Here is a 17,719-nt window from a genome sequence, read left to right as displayed (position 1 = left end):
ACGCCAAAGTGGGGCCACTCCGCATTTTCATTTTGGTTTTGGGTTGTCGGAGATCATCCATCAGCACTCATAAGTCAGTCAAAGCAGTCGTGGCGCGTGAGCAGAGTCGCTGCATGCAACGGCGCCGCCACACGCTCCGGACGACCGACACACCGACACACCACGCACAATGGTAGGCCATCGCGCACGATCGGCCATCGCACCCACCGCAAACACCTCGCCGCACAGATGGGGGGAGGCATAATCCCACACACACCGGAGCAGCGCAGACACCTTACACGTCAGCGCTCGCTCGATGTGGCCGGCGCTCTCCCCTCTCCTATCGCCTTTTCAACGGCGGCGTGCGGCCACGCGCCGCGCCGAGCCGGTCTCGGCGGGAGACCTCGGAGCCGCACGCGATGCGGGCATGCGCGATGGCTCCGTTGGCTCCGTGCCTAAGGCAGATAGATTAGGGTGTGAGCTGCGGCAGCCACCGTTTCTGTACCTCGATCACGTGCAGGCCGTCGGAGGCCGCGCTGGATGGCCCAGGGCCGGCGGCGGTGAAGGCGTCCGTCGATGAAGGGATGTCGTCGAGGGAGCCATCGTCCTACGCGGCTGGTGCACCGGTCCAGTTGTCGGAGTTCGAGATCGCCGTCGACTTGGAGAGTTCGGCCCGTTGACGAACTCACGGAATGTGAGCGACTTGGTGCACGCTGATAGTCGAGCATCATGGCTCGCACCTCATCCTGAGCGCAAGGAACTCGCCCAGGGGCCAGCTGTTGGCGTCGCCGTTTTGATCGAGCTGCATCCACTGCATGGTTTCGTAGTCAAGCGTAAACGCCCAGGAGTTGGTGCCTGGGTGACTTGCTGATGAGAGCGCCTTCCAGGCGAGTAGTCGTGCCCCTCACCTAAGGTCATACGGCGGCGTCAGAGGGGGGGGAGGGGCGCGAAGCGTGAACATGGAGGCAAGCAGGTGGTGGCTGCACCTGGCCAAAGCCGGCGACCAAAGTTGTCGTCGTAGGTTGTGCGGGTATCGCTGAGCGTGAGAGGGACTGGATCGGCAGCAGCGCGGGCGGCAGCGGCCGGAGAGGCCGGAGAGCCGTCCGACGGAGGCCGGTCGTGCATCGGCGCGTCGGCCGTAGGGGCCGGGGGGGCGGCGGCATCCATCGCTGCGGGTCGCTGCGGGCCGACGATTGTGGACTGATCGATCGTGGCGGGCGGTGTTCAGCTGGGACGTTCTACGTTAAAAGAGCGTCGGCGCCGACACGAGAGACTTATAAGGGTAGAAGTCGACTGCAGCCTTATTTTTCCACCCTCATTATTCGCGCAGGGCCTGGCCGGCGCCGCTATGAACAGGAGAGCAGAGTTCGTGCGCTAGGCTCAGACGGCGAGTTCGCGCTGCGCTAGGCTCAGTACGGCGAGTTCGCGCTCTTAAAACACAATTTCCAACAAATTCTTTGTTGAGCATCTTAAACACCATTTCCCTGCGCGGCGGCGAGGGAGGGTGCTGTGCAGTGTGCACGCACATGCTGGCGGCCAACGGGCGATGACACGGGGCAGGCTCGCGACACACCCATGGTGGCGACGGAGGCGACGTCGGCAACGCGAAGCCGAGGAGAGCCGCGCAGCGGCGAGGCGCCCGAGCAGGTACCAGCGCCGCAGCAGAACTTGAAAAAAAATTCCTCCACGACACACTCCAAGTGCTCCACATCTCCCTCCCTGCTTTTTTTGAAAGTCGACCGCCAGCCTTTTTTTCCACCCTCATTATTCGGTGCGCAGGCTCGTCCAGGCCAGGCCAGACGTCGGGCGGCCCACACCACTCGACAGCCCCAGATGTGCCTCAGCCGGTCCGCCAGCGAGCGCTCTCTCGTCCAGAACGAGCAGAGCAGCAGCAGCAGCCTCGCGGCGTCGCCAGCGCACGCCAAGGCGGCTGCAGCCGCGTCTGCGGTCGAGGCCCAGCTGCGGCAGCGTGCGCACGCGGCCGCGCCAGAGGCGGCGCGGCAGGCCGCACGCCAGTCGCCGCTCCGCCGCGCGCGCGATGAGTCGTCGGACGACGGCTGGCCCAGCGCAACCTTTGACACTAGCCGCTGGCGCTGGCGCGAGTTTGCGCTCATCTACGGTGCGTACATGACGCTGCTGCTCGCGCGCAAAAACTACGGCTTCTGGCTGCCATCGGTGCTGTCTGAGCTTGGCGCGGGCAAGGGTGAGGCCGGGATGCTCGGGTCCACCTTTGAGATCGCGTACGGCTCCTGCGCGCTGCTGAATGGCATCTTGATCGACCTCGTGCCTCCAAAGGCGCGCGGCGCGCCGCCGCCGCCGCTCGCTCGCCGCCACCATCCCCGCCGCCCCTGCCGCTGTTCCGCCGCCACCCCGCCGCGCCGCCGCCGCCGCCGCCGCGCAGCATCACGCAAATGCGCCGCTGGCTGGGCGCCCTGCGCAACGGGGGCCGTTCCCTCGCCGCGCCCACGCTTGCCACCAGCCGCGCCGCACCGGCTCACTTGCCGCGCGCGTCCTCGGCTGCAGGCACTCTTGGTGGGCGCGCTGCTCACTTCTGCGGGCGTCAACGTCGCGCTCGGCTCGGCAGGCTCGCTCGGGATGATGGCGCTTCTCTGGGGCAGCAATGGCGTGGCGCAGGTGCATGCCACCCTCGCCGCGTCTGCCGCTGTCTCTCACGCTTTAGCAGCCTGCTTAGCTCGCTGCTGGCACCAGCGGCCTTTGCGTATCTACCCCCGCCGCCGCCGCCGCCGCCGCCGCCGCCGCCGCCGCCGCCGCCGCCGCCGCCGCCGCCGCCATCCTCACTGTCCGCAAGCTGTCCGCTCACACAACCTAGCCTCCCCCCCCCCCCCCCTCCCCTGCCCCCCCCTCTTTAGTCGTTTGGCTGGCCCTCCATCACAAACGTCTTCCTGGCGTGGTTCCCCGACCCCGCCTCACGAGGCTCGTGGTACTCGCTGCTCTCGACCTGCCAGAACGCGGGCGCCGCGCTGGTGCCCCTCGTCGTCTCCGCCACGGTTGCGCGGTTCGGGTGGCGCGCTGCAGTCTACACGCCGGCGGCGGCGGCGGCGGCGGCGGCGTTCGTGCTGGCCGCTCTGCTGTTTGGCTCGCCGGCGGCGGTCGCAGCGGTGCACGGCAAGGGGGATATGCAGGTAGCGCGCGACGCGCCGCAGCGCAAGCTCGGCGGCTCGGGGCGCGCGAGGGTTAGATGAGGAATACTCGCGCTTGTGTCGGCCTTCCATCCCTCGGCAACAGCTGTACCGCAGCCACTGCGTACGTAGCCCTCGGCTCCACCATGCAGTGCTTGGTCCTCTGTTCGCGCCCCCACCGCTTTGTGTCGCCGCAGGCTTGCGAGCATGCTCGGGAAGCACGTGCTGCTGAATGGGGAGCTGTGGCTGATGGTGCGAGAGATTCAGAGCAAGACACGTCTCTGACTTTTCTGACACCCTCCCACCTGGCCCAGACACGCGCCCCTGATCTCGCAGGGCCCTGGTTCCGCACGCACGGCCCTGCGTCCGCACGCCCGCCACCACCACGCCCGCCGACGCGTCCACCGCTGGCGGCGCAGGGCGCGTCGTACTTTTGCATCTCGCTCGTGCGCACGTCGCTCTCCGACTGGAGCGCCATCTTCCTGGAGGAGGCCAAGGGCATGCAGATGCACACGGCTGCCCGCTGCCTCTTCGCCATGGAGAGCGGCGGCTTCGTCGGCTCGCTCGTCGCCGGCGCGGCTTCGGACCGCTTCTTCGCCGGCCGGCGAGATATAGTCGAGACACAGCCAAGATACGTTCCCCCCTCGCTCACCGAGATATAGCCGAGACACAGCCGAGATACGCCCCCCCCCCCCCCCACACACACAAGCACACACACAAGCACGCACATCTGTCAGGCGCGGCCCCGTCGTCTGCATTTGCTCCTCGCTGCTCGTGCCGGCCCTCGTCGCCATCCTCGTGCTCGACAGCCCGCTGGCGCTCCAGGCGGCCCTCTTCCACACCCACCCACCCACCTCCCCCCCGCCCCGCCCCGCCCACTCGCTCGCCCCAACCCGCCCTGGCCCACCCCACCCCAGGCGGCCTACGCGTGGGTTGGCTTTTGCGCTTTCCCGGTGCACGTCCTGCTCGGCCTCTTCTCGCGCGAGGTGACGCCGCAGCACCTCTCATCGTCGGCGGGCGGGTTTGTCAAGTGCATCGCACAGGCGCGCCCCCCCCCATAACACACGCACGCGCGCACGCACGCGCGCGCCACACACACATGCACACACATGCACACACACACACATGCTCACCCACACGCACACGCACACCACTCACACCCCCCCCCCCTCCGCGCCCATCGCCCGTCGATGCGGCCGCGTCCTTGCCTCCCGCCCGTCTCGCACGGAGGAGCCCCACCCAGCTGCAGCGCGCGCCGAGGCCCACACCCCTTCCCCTCCGCCTTCGGGGCCGCAGGTCGGAGGCGCTGTGGCCGGCCTCCCGCTCGGCTTTCTGCAGCAGCGCGCGGGCTGGCGAGGGGTCTTCCTGCTCACGGCTTGCATCTCAGCCGCGTCTGCGCTCGCGACGCTCCCCCTCTGGTTCACTATGGCGCAGGGCGCGACCATCACCGCCCGCCACGGCGCGCGATTGCCCCCGCCTCGCCCTCCGCCGACCCGCCGCCCAAATCTCATCGGTTCCTCTGTTCGCCGCAGGGACCGTCGCGGACTTCCAGCAGATGCAGCAGGCGGGCAGCGGGCGCGCGTGCGGCGGCGGTGGCCTCGCCGCGCTGGACTCGAGCTCCCGGCCGCTCCGCGCCGCCGACAAGAAGCGGCTGTAGTTGGTGCGCGCACATGTTTGTTCTTCGCGCGGTGTGGGGGGGCAGGGGCCGGAGGGCGCGGTGTCGTTCTCCTGTCACCTCCTTGTTTGTCTCAATGTCCGCCTGGGTCCGGGTCCTGCAGCGCGGCACACCGCCATCTAGACATCTCGGCATGGCATTTTTTTTATTTCTTCAAAAAGGAAGAACCAATCTCAGAACCAATCTCGTCACGCAATACGTATAAAAAGTGGAAGGACCCTCTCACAGAGCATCTAGAAAACCCCGGCTCTGTGAAATCATGGAGAAAAGCATGATTTGCACATGATTTGTGATATAATGATGGGTCTGTTGATATCATGAGTAAGAATTCATGTCCGTGCTATCATACCCCCGAGCGTGAAATTATACCGATCCCGCGCGCGGACCGCGCGGACCGCGACTGACCCGCGACCGCTGCACCTGCAGTAATCATACATAGCGCAAACACACGTGTTCAGACGGAACAGGGGATCCCTCCCCACCTCACAACGTGATACATCCCATGCTGGAGGGGGGAGCTAGCCGGCAGGAGGGGAGCCCCATAGCATATTTAAGTTATTTTTGTCTGAGAGGGGGAGCCCCATAGCCCGGTGGAAGGAGGCCCGCCCGGCCTTGAGGGAGTCGCGGAGGAGGAGGGATAACGGAGGCAACGTGCAGACAGGCCAGCAGCCAGTGGGACGAACGAGGGCCGCGACGGCGGCTCAAGCGGGAGGGAGCGGAGACAGTGGGCAGCGAGCGAAGTGGGTGAGACTGATGATGCTCCTTCGACTTAGGGAGCGGTTCCGCTGCTGGGCGAGCTTCAGGATGGTGCTCACGCGAAAAGGAATCGACGCGATGTACAAAGCATACAAGAAGAGGAGAACACAGTGCGCGCCCCGTCGGCCCCCGTGCCGCGTGCCTCGTGAGACGTGAAAAATTCTTTCGGCCAAAGGATCCACCTCGAGAACCACTCCCATGACGAGAACGACCAACGCACCGGCCGCCTGGCCGAAAAACGTGGGTTCGAATCCGTAGGAGGCACCTAGAGCAAAATTGAGCCCGCTCAGGTGTGAAAAATATAAGAGAGTCAACCTGCCGAGCTCGAACCGGAGCCCACTCGATTATCTGTATTGCACCTATTTTGGCGCTCTGATCTCGAGTGCCACCCTTTGCAGGCCTGTGATCCTGACAGCACCCCTCTCAGGCCTATGATCCTCAGCGCGCCCCCTCCAGGTCTGCTGATCCCCACAGACCCTGCCGTGGGTGCTTGATCCTGAGGCGCCCCCCTGAGGGAGGGTGTAGAGGATGTAGAGTGTAGAGCGCTGTAGAGCTGTAGAGATGTAGAGCGCTGTAGAGCTGTAGAGCTCTACATCCGCCGCGGGACGAAGCGGGTGCGTTGTAGAGCGATGTAGAGCGCGATTTTGCTGTAGAGTTTGTTGTAGAGGCTCTACAGCCAAACCGCCGGGAAGGCAGTGACTCAAAGAGGTCGAGTCGCACTAATGGGGTGTCTCCGAGCTTACTGGAGCTCTGATGGACGGCCCTGACTATCCCTGACACACAGAGAGTCACTCTGACGGCACAAAACACCCTAACTGCGTCATGACCAGCCTGCCATGCGTCGCCGGTGCCGCATTCATCGCTGTGCTTCTTTAGCAGGCGGTGGACTGTCGGCTGCGAGGGCGGTCGCATTTGCGCGAGGCGGGGCGAGCATTCAGACGCGTTGCATGCGCCATGCCTCGCGCCAGCGCGTGCGGGAGCTCCTGGCTGAGCGTTGAGTCCAGGCGAGTTGCGCTGGCTACGATCGCTACGCCGAGCCGAGCTGACGCGCCGAGGCGCCGGCCAGTCGTAGCCGTGAGGCATGCCACAGCAGCAGAGGCACCTGCCACCCATTGGGCGGGCAGACAGAAGGCCAGGGCAGCACTGGCAAATGCAACGCGCCTCATGTCGGAGAGCGACCGTGCCTCGTTCGCCGCTTATGATGTAGAGTTTGTTGTAGAGATTTCACGTTGTAGAGAGCCTCTACATCGCTCTACAACGCACCCGCTTCGTCCCGCGGCGGATGTAGAGCTCTACAGCTCTACAGCACTCCGGAGCGCTCTACATCTCTACAGCTCTACAGCGCTCTACACTCTACATCCTCTACACCCTCCCTCAGGCGCCCCCCCGCCGGTGCTGTGATCCTGAGAGGGGTGTCTGTGATCCTGAGAGAGGCTTATCTGTTATCGAAGGGTCGCCGATCGATCAAGGCAAGCGATAGTGAGGAAGATCGGTTCGGGAAACCTATCGCATCTCTCAGACACATAGATACGCACACACCGACGCTTTTGGAGGTTGTTCGGCCGTTGTTTGTTTAATTCTTTTTGGCCAGATATGTTCTTGAAATCTTTTGCACCCCCGTTTGTAAAATTCCTTTTGTTTTTAGCACCATCTTTAGAGCGTGCCCTGCGGCTTGGGAATCTGTTTTTTTCGCCGATAGGAATCCACTATTGTGACAAAACACGTGATGTTAGTAGTTAGAGGTGGTTAAGAATTCCTAAATGAACTAAACAAACAATTTACATCGTTCATCCACCTTTTGGAGTGACACCGGCGACGTGGCGGAAGAGATGGCGAGGGCGAGTGAGGAGGCGCTCGGATACCGGCAGCCGTGCGAGCTGAAAGAGCAAGAGCCTCCGAGCGGAGTAGCGAGACCTCAACTGGCGACACGCGAAGAGGTGCGAGGAGTAGTGCCGGGACTAGGAGAGATGGAGGGCTCGCCCCCGAGGCACGGCGCGTGGGTAAGAGACGCAGAACTCCAGGAGGATCCGCTTACGCGCTTCCTACTGCGGTGGGACGAATTTGAGGTCGGGACACGGGCGCTGTCCGACAGAAACGGGACGCAGGTCATGATGGGCAAGGATAAAGGGTCCTCCTAACGCCCGCTCTCAGCGCGTCAGCGGAGCTGCAGCTGGGAAGAGGACCGCCGCAAGCGGCGTGGCGTGGAGCGGTTGTGCATTTCTCCGGGGGCCCCTCTGCCCCCGCCGGGGGGGCGTTGTTGGAGGCTAGGACGCAAGCGTCCGTCGCCCTTTTCAAACTCGGGGCCCACTCCGCTACGGCCTACGCTCCGACCCGAATTTGGAGGGCCTAAAAGTTTAAGGTGTTGCTGCGCAAAAGTAAGGAAGTGTTAAAATATTGAATATATTGCTCCAATTACCAATAGTTAGAGAGGCGATCAATATCAATGTAATGGCAATAGTTAGAGGAGAGGCTGGGCCTGGGCTGGTCAGGACCGTCAGGTGGGTCCATCCTGGGCTTGAAAGTGGCTCTAAATCGTTGAAAACGGGGCCAAAATCGCTTCAAAATCGCTTAAGGGGGAGCGTCTCCAGCTGCGCCCTGTGGCAGCTGCGCCCTGTGGCAGCTAGTCGAGGGACTTGGTAGTTGTGACCCCCCTGAGTGAGGACAGGAGAGAGAGAGCGTTTTGTGGTGTTGGTGTACGCAATAACGGGACAGGGTGGTTGTTCTCTCTATCTCCTCTTCTATCTAGCTCTTAGCATGAGCTGCGCCCGGTGTCCGACCCCTTTTGCGCAGCAACACCTTAAACTTTTAGGCCCTCCAAATTCGGGTCGGAGCGTAGCGGAGTGGGCCCCGAGTTTGAAAAGGGCGACGGACGCTTGCGTCCTAGCCTCCAACAACGCCTCCCCGGCGCAGAGGGGCCCCCGGAGGGATGCACAACCGCTCCACGCCACGCCGCTTGCGGCGGTCCTCTTGAAAGAAAGAAAGAAAGAAAACAGGCACCCCAAGGGAGGGATGGGAGGACGGCACGCCGCCACCACACAGGGATTTTAAGGAGAGGAGTGTGGTGCTAGCCGTCGCCCACCCTCGGGCGTCTACCACTTCCTATCTCTCTCCGCAGTTTCTCACCAATTCTCGCAGCGACCTTCATGCCACCTCGCGTTCTTCCCACTCTCGTCGTTCTCTCTCCTGCTGTCTCTTCCCCTGACGGCGGTCCTCCTCCCAGCTCGTGAGGGGCCGGTGCGGGGCCGAGAGTCCTACGTCTAATGTGGCCCTACACTGGCTCGGGCGACTGGCTCGAGCGGTTCGGCGATTACTTGAGTCTGAACGCGCAGGATGGGGAGGCGGTGCGTGCGCAGGTTTGGAGGAGGGCGCTTCAGCTCGCCTCCGGCACCGGCGTGCCGCAGCCCGCGTCGGCGGGCCACGCGGCCGCATCATTTGCCGCCGGCGCGCCAGTGTCAGGGTCTGCAGACGCGGCGGCGCTCTTTGTGGCGGCGCATGCGTGGACCCATGCGCACGCGAGCGAAAAGTCCTTCCGCATGCTGCTGCTCCACACCCTCCGATCGCTCGCAAGCTTCCAGGCGCTCGAGGTGGCGCGGCTTGGGCTGCGTGTCGGCCCCACGCTGCCGGGCTTCGACCCGCCGCTTGCAGCGCACGGCTCCGAGAGGGTCCCGTCCGCTGCCACGCTTCGACCCGACCTCTCCCGCGGCCTGGGACCCGAGTCGCGCCTCTGCGTGCGCCGGAACGGCACGACGACGGCGTTTGCCGCGGCAACAGACAGCCGCGGCGGCGGCGGTAGCGGCGGCGGCGCCTGCAGCGGCGCCGGCGTCGCGGTTCAGGCTCCTGTGCTGCGGCACGGGCGGCACTACGTCGAGTACGAAGTGAGGCGTGCGCACCGCCCGCCGCAGCCGCCGCCGCAGCAAGGGAGCGCGGCGGCGGCGGCCAGCATCTCAATGCTGCTGGGGGTGTGCAGCGTCGACGGCGGCGGGTCGCGGCGGGAGGCAGGGCTGCCTCCGGCCTCGCAAGCGTGGGCCGTCGATCCGTGGAGCGGGCTGCTCCTCTCAATGGGCGAGCTCGACTCGACCGCCCGCCGCGCGACGGAGGCGCCGCGTCCGCCCGCCCTCGAGCCCAACCCGCCGGCCGACGACTGCCTGCGCGTGACGCTGGTGGTGGACATGGGCAGCCGCCGCCTGCTCTACGCGGTCGGCGCGTCGGGCTTCGCACCGCTGCCTGTGCGCCTTCCCGTCGCGGTGCGCCTCTGGGTTGGCATGACCAGCCCGGGGGACGAGGTGGCAGTGAGGCGGTACGCCCTTGCCACGGCGCCGAGCTGGCTCGGGCTCATTGCACCTCACGCCCTCACCCCGCGAGCCGGCTCTGGAGCGGGGGCAGACGGCATCAACGGCGAGGGCTACGACCACAGCGACGGCAGCGACGACGGCAGCGACGGCCGCGGTGGCAGCGGTAGCGATGGCGGCGGCGGCGGCGGCGGTGGCGGCGGCGGCGGCGGCGGCGGCGGCGGTGCCACTGGCAGCAGCTGCAGCGCTCCGCGCCCGCTCTCCGCCGGCGCCGCTGCCGCCCTCGGCGGCGGATGCTCCTCAGCGCTGCGCCTTCGCGTGCTCGCGCAGCCTGCCGCGCCGCGAGAGCGTGCCCCACTTGGCCGCCGGCCGCCGCGGCACAGTGCAGTCGACGGCTCCCCCTCTCTCTCTGTTCGCAGCGCCCACCGCCGCACCCGCCCTCTCATCAGCGGTTATGGCACCGCAGGCGCCTCGTACCCGCAGCTGGTGCCGCTGGCGCCTGCCTTGCCTGAGCCAGGCACGGCCGGAGGAGCAGCGGCGGCAGCGGCGCGAGTGCGGGTCGACTCGACGGCCGCCACCGGCGGCGGCGGCGGCGGCAGCAGCAGCAGCGGTAGCGGTAGCGGTGGTGGAAGTGGCGGCGGCGGCGGCGGCGGCGGCGGCGGCGGCGGCGGCGGCGGCGGCGGCGGCGGTGGCAGCGGCGGCGGTGGCAGCGGCAACGGCGGCAGCGGCGGCAGCGGCGGCAGCGGCGGCAGCGGCGATTTTGGCGGTCGAGGCGGCGACGCCGACGCGGACTACGGAGTGTATTTGACGTTGCGCGGCGGTCGCGTCTCATGCTCGCGGCGAAACCGCAGCGTTGCGAACCCGACCGTGGACGCCAGCGCCGCCGTCGCTTGCCTGAGCTTCGCGCAGCCTTGGATGCGCGGCGGAGCCCACGGGCTGTGGGTGACCGCCGGGTTTGGCCGCGCTCCCGCCTCTCGCCGCGGCTCTCCAACGGCGCTGCTCGTCGGGTTGTGCGATTTCGCGCCGCCGCCGCCCGCTTCTGCCAGCCCTGCGAATGCCGGCCCCCCCTCGCGTTCGACCCGCTCCTCCCGGAAAGCCAGTGCTGCCGCTTCCGCCAGTGCTGCCGGCGGCGGCGTCACAGAGCGATGCCGCGCCGTCTGCCTCGAGGTGCCGGGTGGGCGCGTGGTCGCGCTGTATGACGACCGCCCGCCGAGTGTGCTCTGCTCCATCTCTCGCCACGACGCCGACCCGGCCGACCCGAGCGGCGGCAGCATCGGCGTCGAGCTGTGGGTCGATCTCGAGGCGCGCACGCTCTCCTTCCGGTTCGGAGCAGGGCCGCTCTCCGCAGTGCCTCTCCCCGCTTGCTGGGCGGGTGCGCGGCCTTGCGCCGTGGTGCCGCGCGCGGCAGGCTGCTTCGTCGAGCTGACCGGGTACTCCGAGGTCGGCGGTGTGATGCCGACGGCAGAGCGAGTGTGGTGGAGGGGTGCCGCGACCGGCGATGCCGGTGCAGGTCCCTCTGGCACTGCCTCGGGTGGCCACGCCCCCGCACCCCACGTCGACGACGTCGGGGAGGCGTGGGTTGACGCGGCGCAGCGGGCGGGCGCCGCCGCCGCCACCGCCGCGGTGGAGAGATTCGCCGGCGGCGCGCAGTGCAGCCAGCTCGCCGGCGTGCTATGCGCGCCTCCTGACGACGGAGCATCACCAGCTTCGCCTCTGATGCCAGCCGCACTTTCGGCGCTGCCTGGTCCGGCGGCGCCGCAGCGGCTGCCGCCGCGGCTCGTGCCTCACCAGCTCGACCCGCCTCCCGCGCCGGGAAGCACGGACTCGATCCCTGCACCCGCTGCTGCCGGCAGCGCCGCCGCCGGCAGCAGCGGCAGCGGCAGTGGCAGTGGCAGCGCCGGCAGCAGCGCCGGAGGCGACTTGCCCCCAATGTGGTTCGATGGGCTCGAGGCGTCCTCGGTGTGGACGGGCATGCGCGGCATCTTCTTTTGCGCCGCCAGACCCGGCGCACCAGCCGCTCCAGAAGATAGCGCGGTCGAGATGCCGCCTGCAGAGTACACCGGCTGGGTCTACGCCGCCTTCGAAGCGCCGCCACCCACCTCCCGTGTCGTCATGGTCGGCGGGTTCGCCACGGCGCTCGAAGCGTCGCGCGCACGGGCGTCGGCGCTCTCACGCCGCCCCGAGCTCGCCCGACACGACGACGAGTTGTTTTGGTCCCGCGACGACGCGGCGGGTGCTGGGGGCGCGGCGGTCGGGGCCACGCCGGCGCCGTCAACAGCATTGCTGCCCGGAGGCGCGCCACTCCCCGCCTCGGTGCAGGGAATGGAGACGGATCCGCCGCCCGCGGCGCCCTCCGGCCGTGCCGCCGTCCGGAGCAGCCGCCGTGCAGGGAAGCAGCCGCTCCGTGAGGCGGAGGCAGGTGCGGCGGCGCCGCCGTCCAAGCGGCCGCGGCCGTCTCTCGACGAGGATGGCGAGGGGCCCAAGGTGCGCAGAGGAGGAGCGGGCGACGCTGGCGCTGCCCACGTGGCGCGGGGTGAGGTTTGCGACGCGTGCAGCCGACGATGCGGCTGCCCCGAGCTGCGGCTGCTGCAGCTCGCCGCCCACCGCACGGCCACACACGCAAGCGCTTGCCCACAGCTCACCGGCTCGCCGCCACCGCTACCCTCGACAGTGCTCCAGAGCTGCTCGGTCTGCGCGGGCCCGCTGCCGATCTCGCACATCCTTGTGGCCCACTGCCACAGGCTGCTCTTGTGCAGCCCGGGCGCGGCAGCCGTCGGTGGGGGCGTCGGGACGCTAGGGGCGCCTGCTGGCGTTGCCGCCCCTCCGCCCGCGCCGCCTGGGCACCGCGACGACGGCGGAGGCGGCGGCTCCTTCATGGAGGGGCTCTCCCGCTGCTTGGGCAGCGTGCTGGTTGGTGATGTGCTCCGCCCGCCGGCCACAGTCTCGTGGCGCCACTTTGACCGCCTCAAGTTCGAGGTCGTGCGCGGCGCGCCGAGCGGAGTGGTGCCGCTCCCCCCGCCGGCGCGGCAGAGGCCGCCAGAGCACGGCTCTTTCGAGGCTTCGCACGCGCAGCGGCGGCAAGAACGGGCAGCACTCCATGAGGGGGGTTACGGCCGCCAGCTCGTGCGCCGAGGGGGCGACGGCTGGGCGACGGCACTCACCGCCATGCAGCTCTCTCTCGGCGTGCACGCCATCTCGTTCCGCGTCGAGCGGCGGGGCGGCGCTGCGAGCGGCGGCGCTGCGAGCGGGGACGGGCCCCCGCGGCCATGCATGCTCCTGGGCGTGACGGACACTGCGCCCGGCAGCTGGGGCTGGGGCTACTGCCCCGAGGATGGGCGGCTCTACCGTTGCCGGTACGAGTGGGCGTGCGACGGGTCCGCCACGGAGGAGCCGATTGCCCTGCCGGCGCCGCACCCGCAGCTGCAGCCGGCGCTCGCGAGCGGCTCCATCGTGACGGTGCTGCTCGACCTCGACCTCGGCGCCATGGCCGTCTCCGTCAACGGCAGCCGCTTCGTCGACACGCGGGCGGTCTTGCCGGCCAGCGTGAAGCCGTTTGCGGCCCTCCGACGTGAGGGCGACGCCGTGTGGCTGCTCGGCGCCACATTCGACCATCCGCTCTCCGCCTCTGAGCCAGAGCCGGCCGAACCGGCACCGCCAGCGGTCGCGCCGGCAGACGGCGCCGTCTCGTCGCTCTCCTCTCCCGCGGCGACGCCGCTGCCCCTCCGGATGGCCGACGCGCTAGCTGCGCAGGTGTGGGCGCGGGAGACTCTCGACCGCCGCCAGCCACCAACGCCTCCGGCTGCCGTTGCTGCCGCCGCCGCCGCCGCCGCCGCCGCGGCCAGCGCTGCTCCATTGCCGGGGCCGACAGCGCATTTCGAGGTGGGGCTCGCTTCGGAGGGCGGCGGTTTGGCTGCCCTGCCCGCGAACCAGATCAGTCGGCGGCTCGACGCCGCCTCCTCGTCGGCCTGCACCGCCATGCGGGAAAGCTTGTGGCGCGAGCTGCGCGTGCGGCACGAGAGGCAGCTCACCGTCTCCGCGGAGCCGGTGCCGGAGCGCTCTTCCGCCGAGGCCGAGCTCCGAGAGGCGGCGGAGGCGGCTTTTGCGGTCGCGCGCGACGGCGGCGCGGACGACGACGCGGCATCTCTCCTCGCGCGCATCGCTTCCGCCCGGAGCCTTGGTGCGTCGCTCGGAGCGCCCGGCTGCGACGCTCGCGCGTTGGGTGGCGCTTTCTGCCCGATCATCGTCGACGCTCCAGCCGCAAGCCTCGCGCCGCACAGCCTCGCACCGCTCGCGAGCCTCCCGCTGCAGCTGGCGTTGGCCCGCGGGCGCGAGGCGCTGGCGCGCGAGCAGGAGGCTGGCGCCGCACTTCGGCCGCCGCCGTGGGTGTGTCGCCACTGCGCTCGGCTCAACCGGCCCCGTCGTCGCGCGAGCGGGCGGGCGGGTGAGGCGGTTGGCCAGCCGCAGCAGTCACAGCAAGCTTTTTCCGAGGCTTTCGCCCCGCAGATACGCCGATTGGATTGTGGCAGCCAGGGCCGCGGCGGGTCTAGCCCTCCAAAGTACCGCCCGGGCGCGCCCTTCGGTGGCCGCTTCTCGGACGACGCGGCGGGCGCGGGCGAGGAGGTCGACGGCGGTGCGAGCGCAGCCCTGCCGCCGGTCTGGGCCGGGTCGTGTCTACCGCTGGTGGTGCAAGAGGTCGCGTACGCCGACACGAGACGCTGCGCGCCATGCGCCGAGTGCGCGGCGCTCTGCGCACTGCCGTCTGGAAAGTGCAGCCACTGCCACGGCTCCGTGGTGAGGCGGGCGGGAGCGGCGGGCGGGGCGCCCTCCAGCTCCGGGCGGTGGCTCGAAGGAGAGAGCTCGGAGGGGGGGGAGGGAGGGGAGGAGGAGGCGTGTGACATCTGCGGGCTCGGTGCGCGGAGCGGCCTCCCCGTCAGCAGCGGACCGGCGAGCTCAGCCGTGGCGGGCGTGTCTCGCGGCAGCGGCTCGCAGCCAGAGTCCATCGACTCGGATGCGCGCCTGGCGACGGCGATGCAGGCGGAGGAGTATGGGTGTCGCCCGCGTATTCCTCCTACGGCGCCGCCTCGCACTGCTCCCAGCGCTTCCGCCTCGCGGGTCGTCCCGGTCTCTCCACTCGATGCAGGGCATCGGGCAGAGGAGAGGAGGCAGGCGGCGCAGACGGCCGCCAGCGAGATGCACCGGCTCGAGCGCGAGGCGAAGGCTGCGACTGCCAGCGGCCTGTCCTCGTGCGCCACCGCCTCGCGCCTCGCGTCGACCGACACGGCCTCCCGCCCGAAGCTCTTCACGCAGGCCCTGGAGAGCTTCACCGAGGCGCTCGAGTCCCTCAACCAAGCAGTGACCATCGCGACGCGTCCGGCCGCGCCGAGCCGCGACAACTCCCAGCCAGACCAGCCAGTGGACGCTGACGGGGCAGACGGCGGCGCGGTCCCGCCGGGCGTCGGCGGCCTGGCCGCCGCAGCCGCCTACTACGCCGCCCACGTGGCGCCTCCCGCGGCGAGCCCTCCTGCTCCCGCCGCGCCGCCCGCGCAGCGGGGCCTCTCGAATGCAAGCGCGGCGGCCTTTCAGAAGACCACGCTCGCCCTCCTCCGCGAGAAGATTGCGGCCACCCACTGCCACCGCGCGCGCGCGTACCTCTACTTGCGCCCACAGGCGGCGGACCCGACCAACGCGCTCGAGCTTGCGCTCAGTGCGACGCAGGAGGCGGCCAAGCTCGCGCCGGCCTTCCCTCGCGCGCCGTGCCTCGGAGGCCTCGCCTCCGCACTGCTCGGGCGGCACGAGGCGGAGGCGGAGGCGGAGGCGGCCATGCGTGCGCTGGTGGGGCGCCGCCGCGTCCTCGCGGGGCAGCGGCCGCTCCTCGACCGCTTCGCCGCCTTCCTCGCCCGCGAGGGGACGCGGCCGATCCAGACGCGCGACCGGCAGACCGGCGGCCTCTCCTCGCCCTTTGGCGTCGCGCCGGGGCAGCCGCCGCCGCCGCGCGCCCAGCCGCCGCTCGCGCCGCCGGCGCAGCTGCCGCCGACCCCCGCGCCGCCGACGCCCCCCGCGCCGCCGAGCCAGGGCACGGGCGAGGAGCAGGAGGCGCCGGAGGAGGCGCTGGAGGGGGAGGCGCCGCCCTTTTCGCTGCTCGGCGCTCTCTTCGAAATCAGCGACATCTCGTCCGAGCTGCTTCGGCTCTCGCCCCTCGCATGCGCACGTGCTATGGGGTGCACTTGCGCCACGGTGCGGCTGGCGGTGCACGCGCACCTGCGCGCTCCCCACCTCTCCGTCTCGGTCGAGGACGCCACCTTCGACAACGCCGCTTTCGTCGGACGGCTGCCCGGCCTTCGCTCGCTGCAGGTGGGTGGCGAGACACGTCCGAGATGTGTGCGAGACGCGACCGAGACACGCCCAAAGACTCGTCTTGCCCGGCGCACCTGCAGGTGGAGGGCGAGCCCGGCAAGCTCGACGTCAACCACTTGCGCGGCTTGGCCCGCGTCAACGTGAGCAAGCTCACCTACGAGGGTGCGCCGCCGCCCCTCCCCTCTCCCCGCCCCTTCCCTCGTGCCCGCCCCCTCGCCGCCCCCCGCCTCCCCCTCGCGGCGAGAGGGCCCCGTGCCGCCAGGTGCCCTCTTCCTCGGCTGCCTCCTCGCCGGCGGCGAGCAGACGATCCGCGTCTCGTCGGGCTCGTGCGTCCGCTTGCCGCCGCTCCGCTCGCGAGAGCGGCTCAACCTTGCGCGGCGTGGGCTGCAGGACGCCGACCTCGCGGCGCTGCTCGGCGCCCTCTCGCTCAACCAGTGCCTCAAGGAGCTTGACCTCGGAGGCAACACGGCGCCCTCCGGATCGCACGTCAAGGCGGCGATGGTGCAGGCGCTGCCATGGCAGCTGCTGCGCGCCTACCGCGAACTCCAGACCAACGAGATGCTCGCCAGCTTGACGGATGGCATGGCGACGGATGCGAACAACCCGCCAGCCGGGCTCGAGTGAGCGAAAGGTCTCGACCTCCATTCACTTTTCCACTCCTCAAAAACATACGTCACGGTGTGCCGCGTATACTCTCGTCTCCTTCCACCTCCTTTGACATGCATACGGCTTTATGATTTTATGTATATGTGAGATGTGTCGTGCATGTGTCCGGCGCTCCGCGTGGAAGGAGTTCCCGCCCAGCGATCGCGGAAGACTCACGCCCGGCGCTTTGCGCGCACTTCGGCGGACCGCAGCTTTAGCACCCTGCTCGTCACAGGGAAGCCAACCACCAGCACGAGTGGCGCCCATGCGAGCACGGCCGAAAGGGGAGCGGACAGCGGCGGCGAGAGCAGCACGGCGGTGACGAGAGCAGCCTCGAGGCAATGCGCAGCAAGCAGCACACGCCACGCCCAAACGCAGAGCTGCGCACCCGAAGCAAACGGAGAGTCCAGGAGCGCTGCCAGTGCGTCGCCAGGGACCGTCGGCACAAAGACGATGAAGCAGAGCAGACCAGCAAGCGGCAAGAAAGCGCACGCCGCGGGCTGGGTGATCAGGCGTAGTACAAGCGCCGCGGAGGGTTTGAAGGTGCGCCCGCCGTCGGTGGGCAAAGGTGTGAAGCACAACTTCTCGCAGGCATCGCCGTTGCAAGAGACGTATTCGATCTTCTTGTCTGCGCGAAGCTTGGCCTGCTTGGCACCAAAACCGGCGTGAGACCACGTCGCGAGCGTGACTTCGCCTCCGGACAGCTCCATCTTCCGCCTCGGAGCCAAGCCGCCAGCGCAGCGCAGTAGCTCTCCGCACGCTTTCACAGCATTAGTACAGTTGTATTCAAGCTGGCGGCTTCAGCATGTGCAGCGAAAAGCAGACGGATCTCCCCCTGTGAAAAAGTGAGGCGTGGTCTCTACTCGCCAGCCGCCAAGCGA

At 68.6% G+C, this 17,719-nt stretch overlaps 1 protein-coding gene across 1 annotated transcript; it reads left to right on the top strand.

The window, feature by feature from the left end:
- Positions 1–1,812: 1,812 nt before the first annotated feature.
- EMIHUDRAFT_463550 (hypothetical protein) lies at positions 1,813–4,906 on the top strand (the record flags this gene model as incomplete). Its single annotated transcript, XM_005777000.1, has 8 exons — positions 1,813–2,262; positions 2,503–2,613; positions 2,850–3,173; positions 3,539–3,723; positions 3,857–3,944; positions 4,037–4,162; positions 4,416–4,578; positions 4,652–4,906. 8 exons carry the CDS (start codon positions 1,813–1,815, stop codon positions 4,774–4,776), a joined length of 1,572 nt encoding a protein of 523 aa, XP_005777057.1. The 3' UTR covers positions 4,777–4,906.
- Between the last annotated feature and the right edge of the window lie 12,813 nt (positions 4,907–17,719).

This window comes from Emiliania huxleyi (genome assembly GCF_000372725.1).
Source record: "Emiliania huxleyi CCMP1516 unplaced genomic scaffold EMIHUscaffold_27, whole genome shotgun sequence".
NCBI classification, from domain to species: Eukaryota; Haptophyta; order Isochrysidales; family Noelaerhabdaceae; genus Emiliania; species Emiliania huxleyi.
Note: the sequence above shows the minus strand (reverse complement) of the source record. Positions and strands in the feature narration are given on the sequence as shown.